General features: G+C 40.6%; 1 protein-coding gene across 3 annotated transcripts in view; it reads left to right on the top strand.

The window, feature by feature from the left end:
• The window catches only part of MACROD2 (mono-ADP ribosylhydrolase 2), an 892,353-nt gene that overhangs the window by 512,712 nt on the left and 363,488 nt on the right, over positions 1-16,153 (top strand). For all 3 annotated transcript variants that reach the window (XM_054819960.1, XM_054819959.1, XM_054819958.1), the window contains exon 6: positions 3,725-3,846. In XM_054819960.1, coding sequence (XP_054675935.1) covers positions 3,725-3,846 — 122 coding nt within the window. The remainder of the gene's footprint in view (positions 1-3,724; positions 3,847-16,153) is intronic.

The raw sequence follows: 16,153 nt of genomic DNA, 5'->3' as shown, positions 1-16,153 counted from the left end.
GTGATGAGACGGCTTCTGTTTCATGCTGTTGTGCTTCGGCATGCACAGTGTATCTTCAGCCTGTCATCATGCTCGTCCCCATGGCCAGTGCTCCCGTCTGCATTGCCCTCTGCAATTGGTTTGTCTTCTCCTGTGGTGAAACTCATCCCCGCACGTGTCCTGTGATGGTCCTTTACCATCATTGAAGTCCAACCTGGAAGTTGTGTTTGCTTCAGAAAGACGGCGCGCTTCTCTAGAGTGGATGCCTGTTCTCGCCATGGGTAGACTGGTATGGAACATCGATACGTAGGGCTTGCGCGTCCACGTTTGTCCTCTCCAGCGGTGCCAGAGGTTTGCATTTAGGGTTGGCCGCTGTAGTGGGCGGCAGAGTAGCAGGACAGCAGTTCGGCCCCTTCATTTTCTGGTAGATAAATGCCTGTAGACCTCCCCCCTCCAGCACACCCGCTCTCTTTTGTCCTCCAGCTCCGTAGCATACAAATTTCTCTGACTCTGTGCAGCTGGGTGAGGGGGAAATGTGCGAGCAGAAAGGAAACTTCATTGTGACAGACAAGCTGGAAGATTGACACAGTCTTCATAGGTGTATTAAAGACAAATGGCTCTGCTTCAGCCTGTGAAGTCTGATCCTCAGACATCACCTGCATGGGCTGGGGGGAGAAGAGCTGGCTTATTTTCTGGTTTGTTTGCTTTATGCCTGTATAATCTCAAAGGGTTTTGCCTGCCTGCAAACCTTAACATATTGTCGAATATCTTGAGCAGAATAGTGTATAGTTGAGGTAATGTATGGATATGCTGATTTTATTGACAAAGTACAACAATAAAATTATTACTTCCCTATCTGTCTGCTGACTGTGAAACACTGGCATATTATTAATGCTGCTCTGATAGTAAAGTCTTAGTCTATCATGTGTTTCAGGATAACAAAGGGCCTAAGGAAAGCGCTTTTTGCCAACGATATGCCATAAACAGTTACAATAGTTTTGATATTTTATAAACCAATTCATAGACATCTTCAGTGTCCTGTCTAAAGAGCCACCTATGATGGGCTTGTAAAAAATTAAAACATAAGAGCAAAAAACTGCGTTAAAGGTTACCTATTTATGTGGTGTGTCTGGTGCAGTGGTAGAGGGTTGCTAACGAGGCACCGTGAAAATGCTAAATCAGGAAGTTCTGACAAAAAGATGACAAGAAAAACATTTCCCATTTACTGAGCTGAGAATTTTTAAAATTAGTGTTTAATAATGGAAGACTAAAGGAATAGAGTTAAACATTTAATGAGTGAAATGCGTCTAGAAATTATACCAAGGGGAGTTTTACACAGAAAGACTTGAGCAAGAATTTGGTACTTGGGCTGTTCCCCAAAACTTCTTGCTGTTAAGTAATGAATCAATAATTTAAGCTGTTAAGCTTCAGCTTTTAAGCAGCTGCACCTTGAAATGCAAGTTAACTGAGCCTTAGCAGAAAGAGGGAAATGTTTTATGATTCTTTTTTTTGTTCATCTTTTACACTTTCTTTTAAAGTTGGTTTTCTAGTCATTCCTTTTATTTGCTTGTTGGCTGGTGGGCGTTGTGAATTTGAAGTGCATCATGGTACCTCTGAGCTTTAGCGTATGATCTTAGTAAATGTAGAATGACCTCGATTTGCGATCAGATTCACCAGTATATTCCTTCCCCCTTGCTCTGTAATTGCCGCTTGCCTCTTTGAAAAACAAAGAACAAGGAGGGGTGGGGAAAAGTCAAGAGAAGCTTTTTCTTTCACTGAAGTTGCCAACAGCCAAGTGCTAACACTTCCAAATAGAAAGCTTCCTTGGAAAGTTTCAACCTGAAGGAAATCACTGTAGTCATGGTCTGAAATTATGGCCTTTCCTAATGCAAGTACTCACACAACCTTATCTCTGCAAGCAGAAGCAAATTCTAAACCAGCTATGCTATTTCTTTTTTTTCTAGGTCTTAATAGTTCTCGGTTTATTTTAGTAGCTAAAACGCATGTGAAAAAAGAACTCTCTTCTGAGCTCCCGGGCGAAGGCATTCTGCTTGTTTCCATCACCTGCTATCGCTCTGCTCATCAGTGGGTAAAGACTCAAAACCTACTTGATGGTTCAGTTGCCTGAAATGCTGTAGGGAGGGTTTGCTGGAGTCACTGTCTGGCAGCTGCGACGTTCAACAGAAATTATCCAATCTGTCCATCTTGTTCCCACAACTGGAGAAAATTACTGTGATCAAAATGGAAAGAAGAGTAGTTAACCTTTTATTTACTTCTCAGCAGGGTGGTTTTCTGTAGCAGTTGGGAATTTTAGCTCTGGTGGGTTTCAGTTTTCCGTCACGGCCGATTCCTCTGTGTTTCTGCGTGCCGGGATTCTCTGACATGCCTTTATTTGCGGAATTATCAATACTTTCTGGCTAATGTAAAGACAAAAATTTGGAAATGTTTAAAATGTTATGCCTCAGTACATGAGCAACCTTTTAAATAGTAGAGACAGGGACTTGAGAGATGATGTCTGGATTTAAAAAAAAGACAGCTACATTTTAATTTTAGTTTGTTCATTATTGCTTACGCTTTGGTATTGGTTGGAGGGAAATAATCAAAGACAGCTTGGACAAAGAATAATGGTGTGAATTCTGTAGAATTTGTGAGTAAATTAAAATATTCTGGAGTGTAACAACAGCAGATGTTGCTTGGAAGCCTGTCCCGTATGGGACAAACACAACCTAACCGATGGGACCAGCGGTACTGCAACTGAAAGCATTGTCCTAATCCCTGTTTGTGGTAACACTGCCAAAAAAAAAAAAAGTGCCACTGTTTACTTGCTGCTGCTGTATATTGTAAGGGATGATAAGGAGGAAAAAAAAAAAGAATGTGCCTGCCACCATAACTCTTGTGTTCATGGTTGCTATAGAAGAATGACGTTTGAAAAGCAAAGGTGCTTCCTACTAGTGAGGCATGGCGGGGGGGAATAAAAAATAAGTCATGACACCTTTTAGCTTGTAGATTTCTTTTCCAGGTTTTCTTTTTACTCCAGGCTTTTTACTTCATTTTTCTTATAGTACTTGGGAGGGTTTGATTGATCGCAGCATCTGATTTTGATGAGTCCAGAGGCATCATACCTAAGATATTCCCTGACTGTACTTTCTCTTTTTGTTCATTAAGTTTCTTCAAACAGAATATTTGGTTTTATTGCATGATGTCTCCATCTGGTCTGATGTGAGAGGAAAGCACATTCTTTGAATAACTAACACATTCATAGGTGTCAGCTTTTTATCTTCTTAAAATGGCTGTTGAGAAAAGGCTTAAATTATGAGGCAAAAGAGATGACCTGTGTATCATCAAAGTTCTGAGGGTTTTTGTAGTAAACTTTCCCAGAGAGAGGCCCTTCAAGGGGTGAGAACAACTAAGGGTTTCAAACAGTTGTACAATATTTACACTTGTACAGCTGTAAATGTTTAGTGTATTTATGAAAACATTTTATAGATCCTGCATGTGGACTGCAGGACACGTATAATAAGTGTTTAGTGCATTTTCCTCACTTTCTCCTTCAGCGTGAATACTGGTTTTCATTTTTATTTAACTATCAAAGATGTATCTTATTACATGCTTTCCAGTTACAATCATTTTCTTACAATATTATTCCTACCTTTGTGTCTAGGTGCAATACCAGAATGGATTGACTGGCGATAAATAAATAAACCACCTTAGGATCTCTAATTTTTTTTTTATTTATGTCATGCAGATGTGATCCATACTGTTGGGCCGATCGCGAGAGGCCATCTCACTGACACTCATAAAGAAAACTTGGCAAATTGCTATAAATCCTCTCTGAAACTGGCAAAGGAAAACAACATCAGATCAATTGTAAGTACTCCGTGAGAACACAATACTTTTTTTTCTCGTTTGGATCTTTGGCTTTTTGCTGTAGAATAGTTATAAATGTTGGCTTCCAGAAGGATTTCTTGCTGTATGTGATGTGAAAAAGCAAAAAATTAAATACCATTTGGCCAAAATAGTTGCTAGAGAAAAGGATGTGGTTATTTTGAGAGATAAGCAAAGTTGGCCTTGTAGTAGGTATAAAAACAACTGAACCGATAAGAAAGGGAGGGGGCTGTTCCCGTGGCTCGTTTTTACACAGTATTATTTATTAAGAGACCTAAAAAGCCACTAGTCAGGTGGATAACTGCATGCGATGTTGCTGCCTAAATAGCTGAGAAGCGATGAATTTGTTGCTGCTTCTGTCTGTTAATGTTTCTTCCTAAAAATAAAGGTATTGGTCAGGTGGCAACGTTTATAGCACCCCTTCCCCTAAATCCATCCTACAATAGCCTGCTATGTGATCTTCCATTGAATGACAAAGGTTCTTTAATTGCTTGAAATACGCGTTACACTTTTGTACCTTGGGAGGAGAGATTTTCAAAGTCCACAGAGCAAAGGAGCTGTTGCCTCTCCAGCTCTGGAGCTTGGAGTCTGTAGCTCAAACTGTGGCAGCTGAAGTCTTTAGGTATCCCTAGGTTAGTTCTGTAAATGTTTAACCAAGAAGGAAATTATCACCTGGGCATGACTTTACACCTTTTGGGTCATTTTACCTGGTTGTGTGATAGCACGTATGTTTTCCAACTTAGAACACACACTTAATCTAAAAAATGTTAACTGAACCAACGGTGTTCTGTCTGGGTGAGATGGTAAAGGAAAACCATTCACATCAAAGAAATCACAAGTGGAAAATAAAACTTTTTGAGGAGAGGGGCGGGACAGGTGTAGGGCTTTGAACTTGTTAGATGTATTCTTCAGAGCCAAAGCTGATGAATATTGCTTATTTCCTTCTTTTTCCAGTAAACTGCTCTTCACACTTTTTCTGCTGCTGAAGTCCTCTCCGTACTTCTCAAAATGCTGTCCGGTGGGCCCTCTCTTTGCCATTATCCAGCCACGAAAGAGAGGGCGTACCCAATTTAGTTGTTACTTGATATATATATTTTTTTTCTTTTAATACTATGCACATAAATTAGAACTGAAAGGAGTCTTGGAGTGGAGTGGGAAGGCACATTTTGAACTCCTCCCTGGGATTGTTTAAATGCATAAGGATGTTCCTCTGTCCTGCTGTGATTCTCACTGGAGCCAGTAAGATCTCTGTGCCATTGCTCCTACGTTCACCCTTGTTCGTGCCTTTAGGTTCTGGGCAAGTACATGCTGCTTCTGGGGCATTCAAGTCAGTGAGAATAAAGTGCCTAACACGGGGGGGTGGGAAATGAAACGGTGTAAAAAAGAATCTTGAAATAACAAAGGAAGAAACTGCAGTGGGTGTTGGTCAATGCTGGTAATGCTTTCAGCTGTAGAGATTCTGTAATTTTAGGACATTCTAGGTGGTATCTTGGTATTTAACATGGAATAATAAAGAGTGGTCATACTCATAGGTTTCATGAAAACTAGCCTGATATTTTAGTAAGAAAAGATGACCACAGGAGAAATCAGCCATGGATTATTTCCTTGCTGGTTAAGAGCTGTTGACTGTGCACCTGTTTGAGATAAAAAAAAAAAAAAAAAAAACCCTCAACACCCAGACTTGCAGAACACAGCTGCACAAGCTGAACAGGAGCCAAGAGCCATTCATTCATACCAGCATTAAGAAGCTTAGCAAGCAATATGGATTTTAAAGTCCATATGACAGATCATGGACCGTTCTGAAAGGCCCTAAGTCCAGTGATTTCAGTGATGCTTTGGGAAGCGAAGGCCACTTGAGTGTCTACCCTAATGAACAAATCAAGCCTGGAGCAAAGTAAAATGTATAATTTATTCAATTAAGGAGCAATAGATTACTGTAGAGTCTGAAGAAAAGAATGCAAAATGCAAGTGGGTTTCACAAGATCCAGTATAGTACACATAGAGGGAAAGGAAATGAATAAAAACAGAGTTCTGAGGCTTGCAGAGATGTGGTAGAGAGAACAGAAGTGCTCAGACTCGAATAGGCAACATATGAGGGTGGACTGGATTATGGTAACAGATATATTTACCATAGGGATAAAAGAAACACAAATCGGGGGCGGGGGGGATGCTTGCCCATGTAAAATAAGGAAGAGAAAATCAGCTGTGCTGATTGATGGCATGTTTTGGTGGCCTCTTTAACAAGAAGATGAAACGAGCATGGGACAGAGGGAAATGAGGAATTTAAAAATAGGTACTGAGGAAAAGCAGTATATTTATGACATATAAATAAATAGGCATTGATGATAGTAAGTCGTAGTATACTAAAAGAATTAACTGAACCAGAAAGCATCTGAGCACTAGCAGTAGTAGCAAGCGAGAAGGAAACAAGAAGGCATGAAAGGATTGTAACAGCATGAATGTGTTACTTATCCTCGAAACAGAAAGGACAGCAAGTCTAGGAATTAATACAAAAAGAGGGGGGGGCAAACATACCACAACTCAAATTGTTTTGAACATGAATTGTGTCATAGGAATTAGAATTGCTGGAGGCGCTATGAATGAAGAGTAATGATGAATGGCAACATATCAAGTTGGACAGAAGTGTGCGGGGTGACTCAGGGTGCACCGCTAAACGAGGTTTAATTTAACATCTTTATTAATGATTTTTGAGGAGTACATAAACAGCTCATTAATTACATTTACAAATGATGCTACATTAGGCAGTGTTGCAAACACTAGAAAAGGACAGAGATATATGGTGACAATTGATTACAGAGACTGCGAATATAACCTCATCCAGCATCCGCTGCAGCACCAGAAGGGAGGTTTTGCCTCCACTTGAGTGGAAGATAGGTCAGAACCAGAGCTGACAGCTACAGTGTAACTCGGCATGGGAAAAGATGAAGTAGCATATGGTGGGGGAAAAATAACTCAGTTCGCAAATAGTCAAAGGGAGAAGCGTGCTGGAAAACCGGCATAATGAGGAAATGGTCTTGAATAATAAGCCTGAAATTAGGCGTACTTACAGCAGTCACTTGTTTTGTTTCAGTATTACATATTGTTGAGCTGCCTATAGAGAAACTACGGATGCCACAGAGGTGGTAGGTTCTGTTCCAAGTGGACCAGAGAGAACAGGAATAAAATTCGGAATAGATCAAAACTCACTTATCCAGATATGTACGTAGACTTTTTTACATGCCGAGGAAGGGAAGCGATGATTGTGAAATACTGTGTAAATTGTGAGATGCAGCTTTACAGAGGGAGGAGAGAAGAATCTCATTGTGTGTATGACAAAAGGGCCATTAAATGGTGTGGCTGATAGTAATTGTGTTAGTGTCTGAGGTGTCCAGGCATGGACGAGAGCAACTCTGTGCTAACTCTTGGGGGAGCACTGAAATCTCCTTTGAAAGTGGTGTAATGTCAGTATATATAAAAAAAGAGACGTGATGGGTAAAACCAGAAATGAGATGAAGGAATGTAATGAAATGGGAGTCAGCCTGATTGCCAAGGTTCATAATCCACCAGCAGCCCTGCTGTGGTGAGGATTTGCGTTGCCATTAAGGCAGAAAGACGACCCTCGGGGAAAAAATGTGATCGTCCGCAGGATTGTTGAGAGAGAAATCAAACAGCCCCTGACGTTTGTTTTCCGCACCCATTTTCTCAAACCTTTTATGCTCAGTACGCGGTTTCCAATGCCATATCAACTATTTTCATCCTAGAGTTTGTCTCTCTCGGGTCATCTACTCCACCTACCTTTTAGGTTACCAAAGGAAGGTTTGTGTTTGTACCGGTTATCTGGCATTCCCGAAAACACGCGTCGCTTTTTCCTTGGCGCTCGTTTATGTAGCTGTGCCTCCTGTAGGACACTTGAGCTGCTCTCTGACTATTGATGGGGTCAATGGCGCTGGGTGAACCTTTTGTGTTGGATGAGTCTGTTATTTATACAATCTTCTGTCTGGTTGAGAGGATACTTGAGGCGTCGTTTCTGTTTATCTCTGCTTAAATTGGTACAGATCAACAGGAGAAAAAATATTTAAGGTAATATATGGAGTTTAGGAGTAAATAGTTGGTATTTAAGCAAATCAAGTTTCTTATATGTTCAGAATAATTTCCTAATAATGTGAAAAATTGTATTTTGATGTTGGTCTCGTCAACACACTGGTAGCGATTGCTGTCCTCCATCAGTTAAATCTCCACTGCCTGAAACACTGGGAATACATTATAGGCACCAAATCTTCCCTGAAAGAAGAAATGGTAAAAATAGTCCCACAAATACTTTTTTTCCCTGTATTGGTTTTTAAAATAAGACTTATGGGCCAATTGTTCTGGCTATCAGGCAGACTAGGGGAGTTTTAATCACCGTTTTCAGGGATTAAATTGGTCCCCTGTTTACACATTGTTTGAAATTGTTTGAAATTATTTACTCTGTGTGCTCTGACTTTTTCGGAGGACCCCCTGTCCTGCTTGACTTGGCATATTCTGCTTTGAAGCCATCTGATACCCTGGAACTTATCTGAACATGAAGCACTTCCCTGCCATGTACTTGGTTCAGGTTTTGCTTGTGGTTGAAAAAAAGGTCAATCAATTGAGGTCAGTCGAAGCTGGAACTGTAGTTAAACAGACACTTTATGAACTACACAGAAAATAATAAAAAACCCACAATGCTGTGCCTTAATTGTGATTGGGATCAGAGTGGAAAGGGCTGTGGTGTGTTTGGAGAGAGGGAAGCTGGTGCTGATCCTTCACCCGGAAGGCAAGGCAGGTTTCCTCTGGAAATGGAGAAGTTTTATTTGGGACTACAACTCTGCTGTTGTTCGGCATTGCAGTCTTCAGGATCCCTTCATGTTGGCAGGGGGTGAATTGTAAAGCTTTAACAAGAAGCGTTTCTTTAGACCGTGCTCTCTGACCTCCACTTCTAGGGAGAATTATGGCTGGGGGGGGGGCTGGAGGAAATCCTCAAAGAATGAGGCTTTGTGAGTTGCTTAAGGAGGCCTGCTTACCACCACCACAGCGTATATTAACAGGGTTAAATACGAAATGCAGAAATGTTTCTATCGCTAGAGTCAGAGAAGAGTTCATGCTATTCTAGAGCCTTACTAGATTGCTGTTGCATAAAAAAAAAAAAAAGACTCACACCAAAAATATCATTCTGTCTTTCTGCTATGAATGCCAAAGGTAGTCCTGCTCTGGGGAAAGCCTCTTAGCTGGATTTTACTTCTTAACCAACCGCCCTCCTCCATCTGTTTAAAGTATATAAAGGCAAAAGGCCATCTAGAAATATCTCAGCAGAGGACCTATTCAAGGGCTGACTTGCTTGTCTTCAGGTCGAGTGGAAAAGCCATCTTTTGGCGGCGGGATGGCTAGTGACCTGTAATGATGGGATATTTCTGGAAGAGCAGGTTGTCTCTGTTGACTCTAGATAAAAGTGCATCCCTCCTGCGCACACAGCTTATGCTGCGCTTTGGTTAGGGTTATTGCAAAAGCACGCTGAATAAGGTTGGGACGTGCTTTTTGAAATCCACACTGTGCATCAGTTTCTGGGGTCTTAAATCAGCGTACACAATGCATATAACTAGCTGTGCATACGCAGTGCTTTTCAATGAAAGTATTATTTGAGGCTTTGTTAGATAAATATTCCTCTTGCATAAATATTAGGTTAATAAACAGGGAGTTCTGACTCATATCCCTTTGCAGGTGCTTTTCACAAACAAGGGTCACTTACTTGAATTTTATTTGTTGTCCCGGTATTGGCCAAGTAAACACCAATACTAATAGAACAGAATATTTGTACAGAAACACAACCTATTAATTATTCAGAGCAACACGTAAAAAAGACTTTAAGAAAGGTACTTGCCACTTATTCATTTATAGGACTTGAGAAATAACTGAATTGTCTCTTTAATTGATTTAAATATTTGTCCTCACCTGTAACTGTGGGTTTTAAAAATAGACTTTACAGCTATGCACTGATATTCTTGGTATTTGTATTTACCTTTAAAAGGAAGGTGTACTTCTGGTAGGCTGCGCTGTTTCTTTGAGCTTCGTTTGAGCGGAGGCACATTTAGCTGCTGTGATGCCTGAATCATCAATTGTAAGTCACGGATTTAAATTTTTAATATCAGCTTCAAACCCAGAGTGTTCTCAACTCCTCCTGTTCTAAATTATAAAATTCATCAAAGAGGAATTTTACTTGAATTGTCGAAAGGCACTTAGAATGCTGTACTGTCACGTATTGGTCTAACAGATTGTTTTATAGTCTTGCCTTTACCTGCCTTGTTCTCTCACGATGCAGAGTTATGTTTTAGGGAAAAGTAAAGCAATTTTTAAAAATTATTTTTTATTTTTAAGGAAACCTATTTCCTGCTGAGAATGTTGCCATAGCAATGAGTTATAAGTCTGAAATTCTGAAAGGTTGACTTTATTCTATCATCTGGTTTTCTGATTATAGATTCATATCCATCAATCAGAAGAGTTGCTTTGGAAGGAAATTTCCGCAGCATCATAAATCCACTTAATTTGTTTCTTTGAAACACTTCCTTAACTTGTAAGCTATGATAGGACCGATCTTACTTTTTCAAACTGAGTTTTCTTTCTAGCTTAGCCTTTTTTTTTTGCTTGTTAATATTTTCTTTGATAGTTTCCAGATCATATCTTTAAAAATTGAGCTACTGCATTAAGTTTTAAAGTTTAAGTACCACATTGGCTTTTCCCATCCTCATCGGATGAGGAGGTTACGACCTTTCCTGTGGTTACAGGAATTGCTATAGCTGGCCATGCTTTTGTTAACCCAAGGCGAATCTGCTGCTGCGTGTTGCACGTGCTCCCAACCATTTTTTTTCCAAATGATCTCAGCAGATTGAATTGCAATCCCATTTCTCCAGCAAGGATTTCATTAAATGAGATGTATTCAGCCAGATCAAGTGTAAATTGTTACACCTAAACAGACACGCTCATTCAACTGAGAAAGGTTGAGGAATGATTGTAGCCCTAGGCAGAGATTCCCCGGGGAATAACCTCGTGTTTGAGGTGGATCATGTGCTCGAAGCGAATTGACAACCTCACCCTGTTGTGGGAAAACCAAGAAGGGGGAGCAGTTGTAGAGTGACAATCAAACAGGAAAGGTCTGTGAAGTTACCTATTGTGCTCCGTTAGAGCTACCTGGACTACTCTGTCCAGTATGGGGAACAGCCAGGGATGATTGAGGAGTTAGAAACAACACCAAGCGTAGTGTGAAGGAAAAAGATTAAGTCTGGAGAAGAGAAGACTAAAGTTGAGGAGAGGAAGATGGGGGGGGGGGGGGGGGGCAGGGAATAAATTAATGCATAAAATGTTAGTGAAGAGGAAAAGTTAATAAATTGTCATCTGGGAACAGGACAAGAAGTAAAAGTCTAAATTTATAGGAATGTAGAGATTATGAGGATTTTCCTAGTTGGAAGGATGATAAAGCACTGGGAAAATTTGCCTAGGAAAGTTTTGGCTCCGTCAGTGGCTGTACATGGGCCATCACTAGCATTTGTTGAAACCCGGGTTCTTAACGCATTGAGCGCTGGCGGGAGGCCGGCAGCAACAGGGTGCGGGAGCCCCATGGAAATCGGCAGGTGGCCCAGTCACTGCGGGAGCTGGCTGTACAGCGCAGAGGCAGGCAGATGGGTTTATGGTGCAAGCAGAATTCCTTTAAAAAAACGGTTTTAATTCAATGATTGTGGTTTATTGTTTTGGTCACACAGTTGCACCATTTTTATTTTCTTTTTTTTTTTCCTCCTTGCCAATCTGTTTTTGCCAGCGTGCCACTGGGAATGGTTTTCCTGTGGAGATAAATGCCTTTGCTTTCTGTTTCTCCTGCTGTCTGGCTACCCTTCTTTCTCGCCATGGAGGGCTTTATACGAACACTGAGAAGATAACCAGCTTAGGGTGCACACACAACACATGCAATAACATTGAGGCTTGTGTACGCTTCTGGTTTTTTAATAATACTTTTAAATTTTTTCTGCCACCATGCAGTTATGTATTCAGTATATATTTCCTTGGAGGAAGCAGATTTGTTTTATTTGATGCTTGAAGCATATTACAGGGTTTGTTTTCTGTGGCCAAGAGCGGCAGGAGCAGCTCAGAGGGATACATGGATCAGTCGTGAATGTTTCATAGCAACGTACCACAGAGAAATTATGGGTTGTAACAGTAATGATGGTGTGACCTCATGTGATTCTTCTTTTCTTTTTTTTTTAAAGTATGGTATGATGACTCCTGAATAGGGATATCCCTTTTTCCTCCACCCATCCCAGGTGTTCAGAAGTGTTTTGAGTACAGACAGGGTCAGGTACAGCCCCAAACCGAGGAAGTGCCGGAACTCCTGCCGACAGCCCGGTCTCAGGGTGCTGAGGCTTCGATACCACACCAAGCGGCACTAACAGAGGACAAAAGCCACTGTAGCCCTTCCACCTGCCTGGTTCATCTCCTGCCTGGCCACAGCCAACTGTCTAGAGAGCATAAAGAAAGAATAGCGGTGCTTTAACACGAGGATTGCGTTACTAGGGAGTCTCAGTTTTCTCTGTGTTGTTGTTCTGCGATGTTACTGTTGTAGCTGCTCTGCAACGTGGTGGTTTTGTGATGGGAAGAGGGAGGAAGGTTAACTATTTTTGTTGGGTTTAATGAAACAGTGAATCTACACTTAAAAAAAAAAAACCCAGCCAACCACTGAACTGGTGGAATAAAAAAGGAAATGGCTTGTTTGGGAATAAATTCTGCAAGTTTGTCTATGTGATGGGTTTAACATGTGATAATTTGCCCATCACCCTGTGGGAATCCTGTACTTAAAAAGGATGAAACTTTCTAGAAACACTACCTGTTGGCTCAATAATTGGGGAACTGTCTCATTAGGGAAGGACAAAGTGCAAATCTGTCAGACAGTGGACCAAGATGCTAGTTATGAGACAGCCCGTAAAAACTAAGGATTGCTGGAAAGTCTACACCCTAAAGTGCAGGGGAAGAGAATGATTCACGTTTCTGTACAGAGGAAATTGTACTGGGGGGGAAAAAAAAATCTTCATTTTGATTGAAAAAGGAGGAAAAAAAGTAAAAATAGAGAAATTCTTATTTGCATGCAACTCTCAGCTGTCTGGGATCAAACATCTAAGATGCTTGCTGTTATTTGAATAGCAGGTTCTTGTAATGGGAATTCAGAGTAAAAGTTGATGGCGTGTTCAACTGCCTAACAAAGACCCTAGAGCTGGCGGGCTGTGGCCATCGCTCTGTGCAAAGTCATCGTTGTCCTTCTACTTTAACTTCCTTCCATTGGCCTGTTCCCTGTCATCTCGCTTGCGGTTTGTAAGCCCCTCTTTGGGAGGGCTTGCGTTTGTTCTGTAAGGACAGTCTGGGTGTGCTGGGAAGGTGCAATCCCTGTTAGGACTCAAGGGATTCACGGTAAAAGCAGTAATGGAAAATAATAGTTGCAACAGTCAATTTTTTTTTTTTTTCCATAAACTGCAGTGACTCTCTCCTCATCACCAGAAGTGGAGTCTGGTATTAGAAAATGCTTGTTCACAGGTTTTCATGCTGGTGGAGGTACCCTCCGTGATGCCTCAAACTGTACGAAGGGCTGTCTGGCAGACAGTGACTTGTCACTATCAGATTTTTTTTTTCCCCTCGCAATTTACTGGTGAGGAAAAGAACGTGCGATGCCGCATTTTAGCACTGCGTGGTGCTCACAAGGTCCCTGTCACTTGGCGTTTTTCATCTGATAATTTTGAGACACTTCCGTACATCGCTTTTGGTTTTTTAAACATGATTGCCTTAATTTATCTACGCAAAGAACGAACTGTAGTGTGAAATTTGTATGTGCTTTTTTTTTTACTTGAAATCTGCCCATTTTTCAAATAGCAAATTAAAAAATTTATGAATTGGAACATTGGTTTTTATATTTACATAGCTAATATAAAGCAAAGAAATGGAAAAATTAAAAGCCTAAATTGGTCTGTGTATCAGATGGGCATCATAATACTTAACTAGGTTAAAAAAAAGTATTATAGCATAATATCTATTTAGGATCAGAGTAAATAGATTGGAAAGCAGTTTTGAAAAACAAACAGAAGGGGCATGCTTTAATCAACTGTGTTTGTAGGTTGTTAAATAAGTTTTCCCTGAATTGCTACTAGTCACTTGGAGCCACATACATTAAATAGAAATGATATATTATGTCATAGCTACATGTAAAGAAATAGTAATGATCAGTAGTTAGCTACAATATTTATACCCTTACCTGAGAGCTGTTTAAATATTGTTCCCGTATGATGATGTCACGTTATCTTTTAAGGCCTGTCCAGAGTAAAACCGGTATAACTTGAATAGTGTAATTAAAGTAATGTGACTGGTACTTCAGTATTTTATTCTGATGAAATACTGATTTCTTTAAATCTGAAAAACTGTTCTCACCAAAGGTAGTTCATATGAAGCAGTTTAGCAGCCTTATTTCTTTTGAAAGCTGATGGGCCTACCATCTCCTAGTGATGTCTGCAAATTAGGATGGAGAGATTTGTTCGTAGCACAGCTGAAAGCAAATATAACACATGGAGTTAGTAGTTTTGGTAAAGAAAACTATGATAGGAAAAGATGCGTATTGTAGCATGACTACCCGTGGCTTGCCAGAGGATATGATTGCAAGGGGGAGAAAATTTTTAAATTGGGATAATTACAGGAAATTTTTTTTTAATTTTCTCTTGTTATGCCTTTCCTTCCGAAAAGATTGCCACCAAAGTTAAAGCTATAAGCCGAAAACGCACATTTATGTAGACTGCAGTTAGGCTGAGCATTTACTTTACTAGTGGTCTTATTCTATTCACATTGGAATATAGAATATGTTACATTGCAAATCTTTTCTTTTTCTGAGGAAAGAAATAAGCATATTGCTGGTTTTTATAAGTTGTCATACCTTTCTGAACTTTCTCTGACATATACTGGCTGCTTTAAATCTTTATGAATTAAATCTCGACCTGTTGTGTCTGTTCCACGCAACCGTGCACTTCCAGAAGAGGAGCGGACACGATACGGTGGGGTTTTGTTCATACCAAATGACGTAGTTTGGACAGAAACCTGGGATGACGCTCTCCATCGAGAAAGCTCAGATGATGTTGGGGCAGAATTATCCATTAACGTCTCGTCCTTGAACAGCTGATCCAGACTCTGCACTTCCACAAACACAGTGCAGTTCCTTCCCCTACGTGGGCAAAAAAGAGGAAAACTGCAAGTGTGTGAGCGCCTATAGGAGAGGCGAGAGAGCACGAGCCCAACTAGTTTTTATATTTATTACCTGTCGGTATTCCTTGCTGTGGAATGCATCCCTCCCCGACTCAGGCACAGACACTCAGGCTTTGTGCAGGAAATTTTGCTAGCGTAGTAGCGATGGGATTAATCCTCCTGGTTTGTAAGCAGATGATGTTGTTTTAATATGACAGCTCTGGGCTCTTTATTTTTGCCTGCTCTGGATCCATCTCTGGCCACCCTTGTAAATGTGCTGCTTCATGTTTTGGCATGTTGGGACCGAAACGTCCCCTGGCTCGTCACCTCCCCAAAGCTGAACGGCTGAGTGCTTGCGTGATGCGGAAAGCTTCGTACCCGCCTGCCTCCTGCAGAAGGAGGAAACGTTGCCATTGATGATTCTGGATTACCGAAATATTTTCGATATTGATCTTAAATCTCCATCTCTTATTCCCTTCTCTTTTACGTCCTAAGTCCTTGTTGTGAGCGTCTTTTCCAGCTGGGTCATTGCAGATCAGGATGTTGTTTTTCAAAGTAAAATACACAATGGTGCAAAGCATTTCTTCCTACATCAGTTACACGCAGGCATTCCTGTTCAACCTTTTCTTATCTATTCTTCCGTTCTCAAATACACCAAGACTAAGTCTAGTGACAAGGACAAGCTCAAGACAAATGTAAGTCATCAAACTGTCATTTTTTTCTTTCTTTCTGCTGAATTAATGTCTCCCTTGCATTTTAATTCCCCTGTTTATGTTCTGTGGCACCATATTTGCTTTCTTTCACAGAAAAACAGTGTTCCAAGCATCACATTATTACTTACTGAAACCTTGAGTCGTTATGTTTGTTGTTGTCTGTAGTTTTGTTCCTTTTAAGTGTTTACGTGCTTCCTTTCTTTGATCCCTCAAAGTGTGTTTGATAATGTTAAATTCTACAGGACATTTATCTATCGATTTCCCTAAACTCTCTCCATCTCCTTTTTGTTCTGTATACTCACGTA

This window comes from Grus americana, chromosome 3 (genome assembly GCF_028858705.1).
Source record: "Grus americana isolate bGruAme1 chromosome 3, bGruAme1.mat, whole genome shotgun sequence".
Classification (NCBI taxonomy): Eukaryota; Metazoa; Chordata; class Aves; order Gruiformes; family Gruidae; genus Grus; species Grus americana.
Note: the sequence above shows the minus strand (reverse complement) of the source record. Positions and strands in the feature narration are given on the sequence as shown.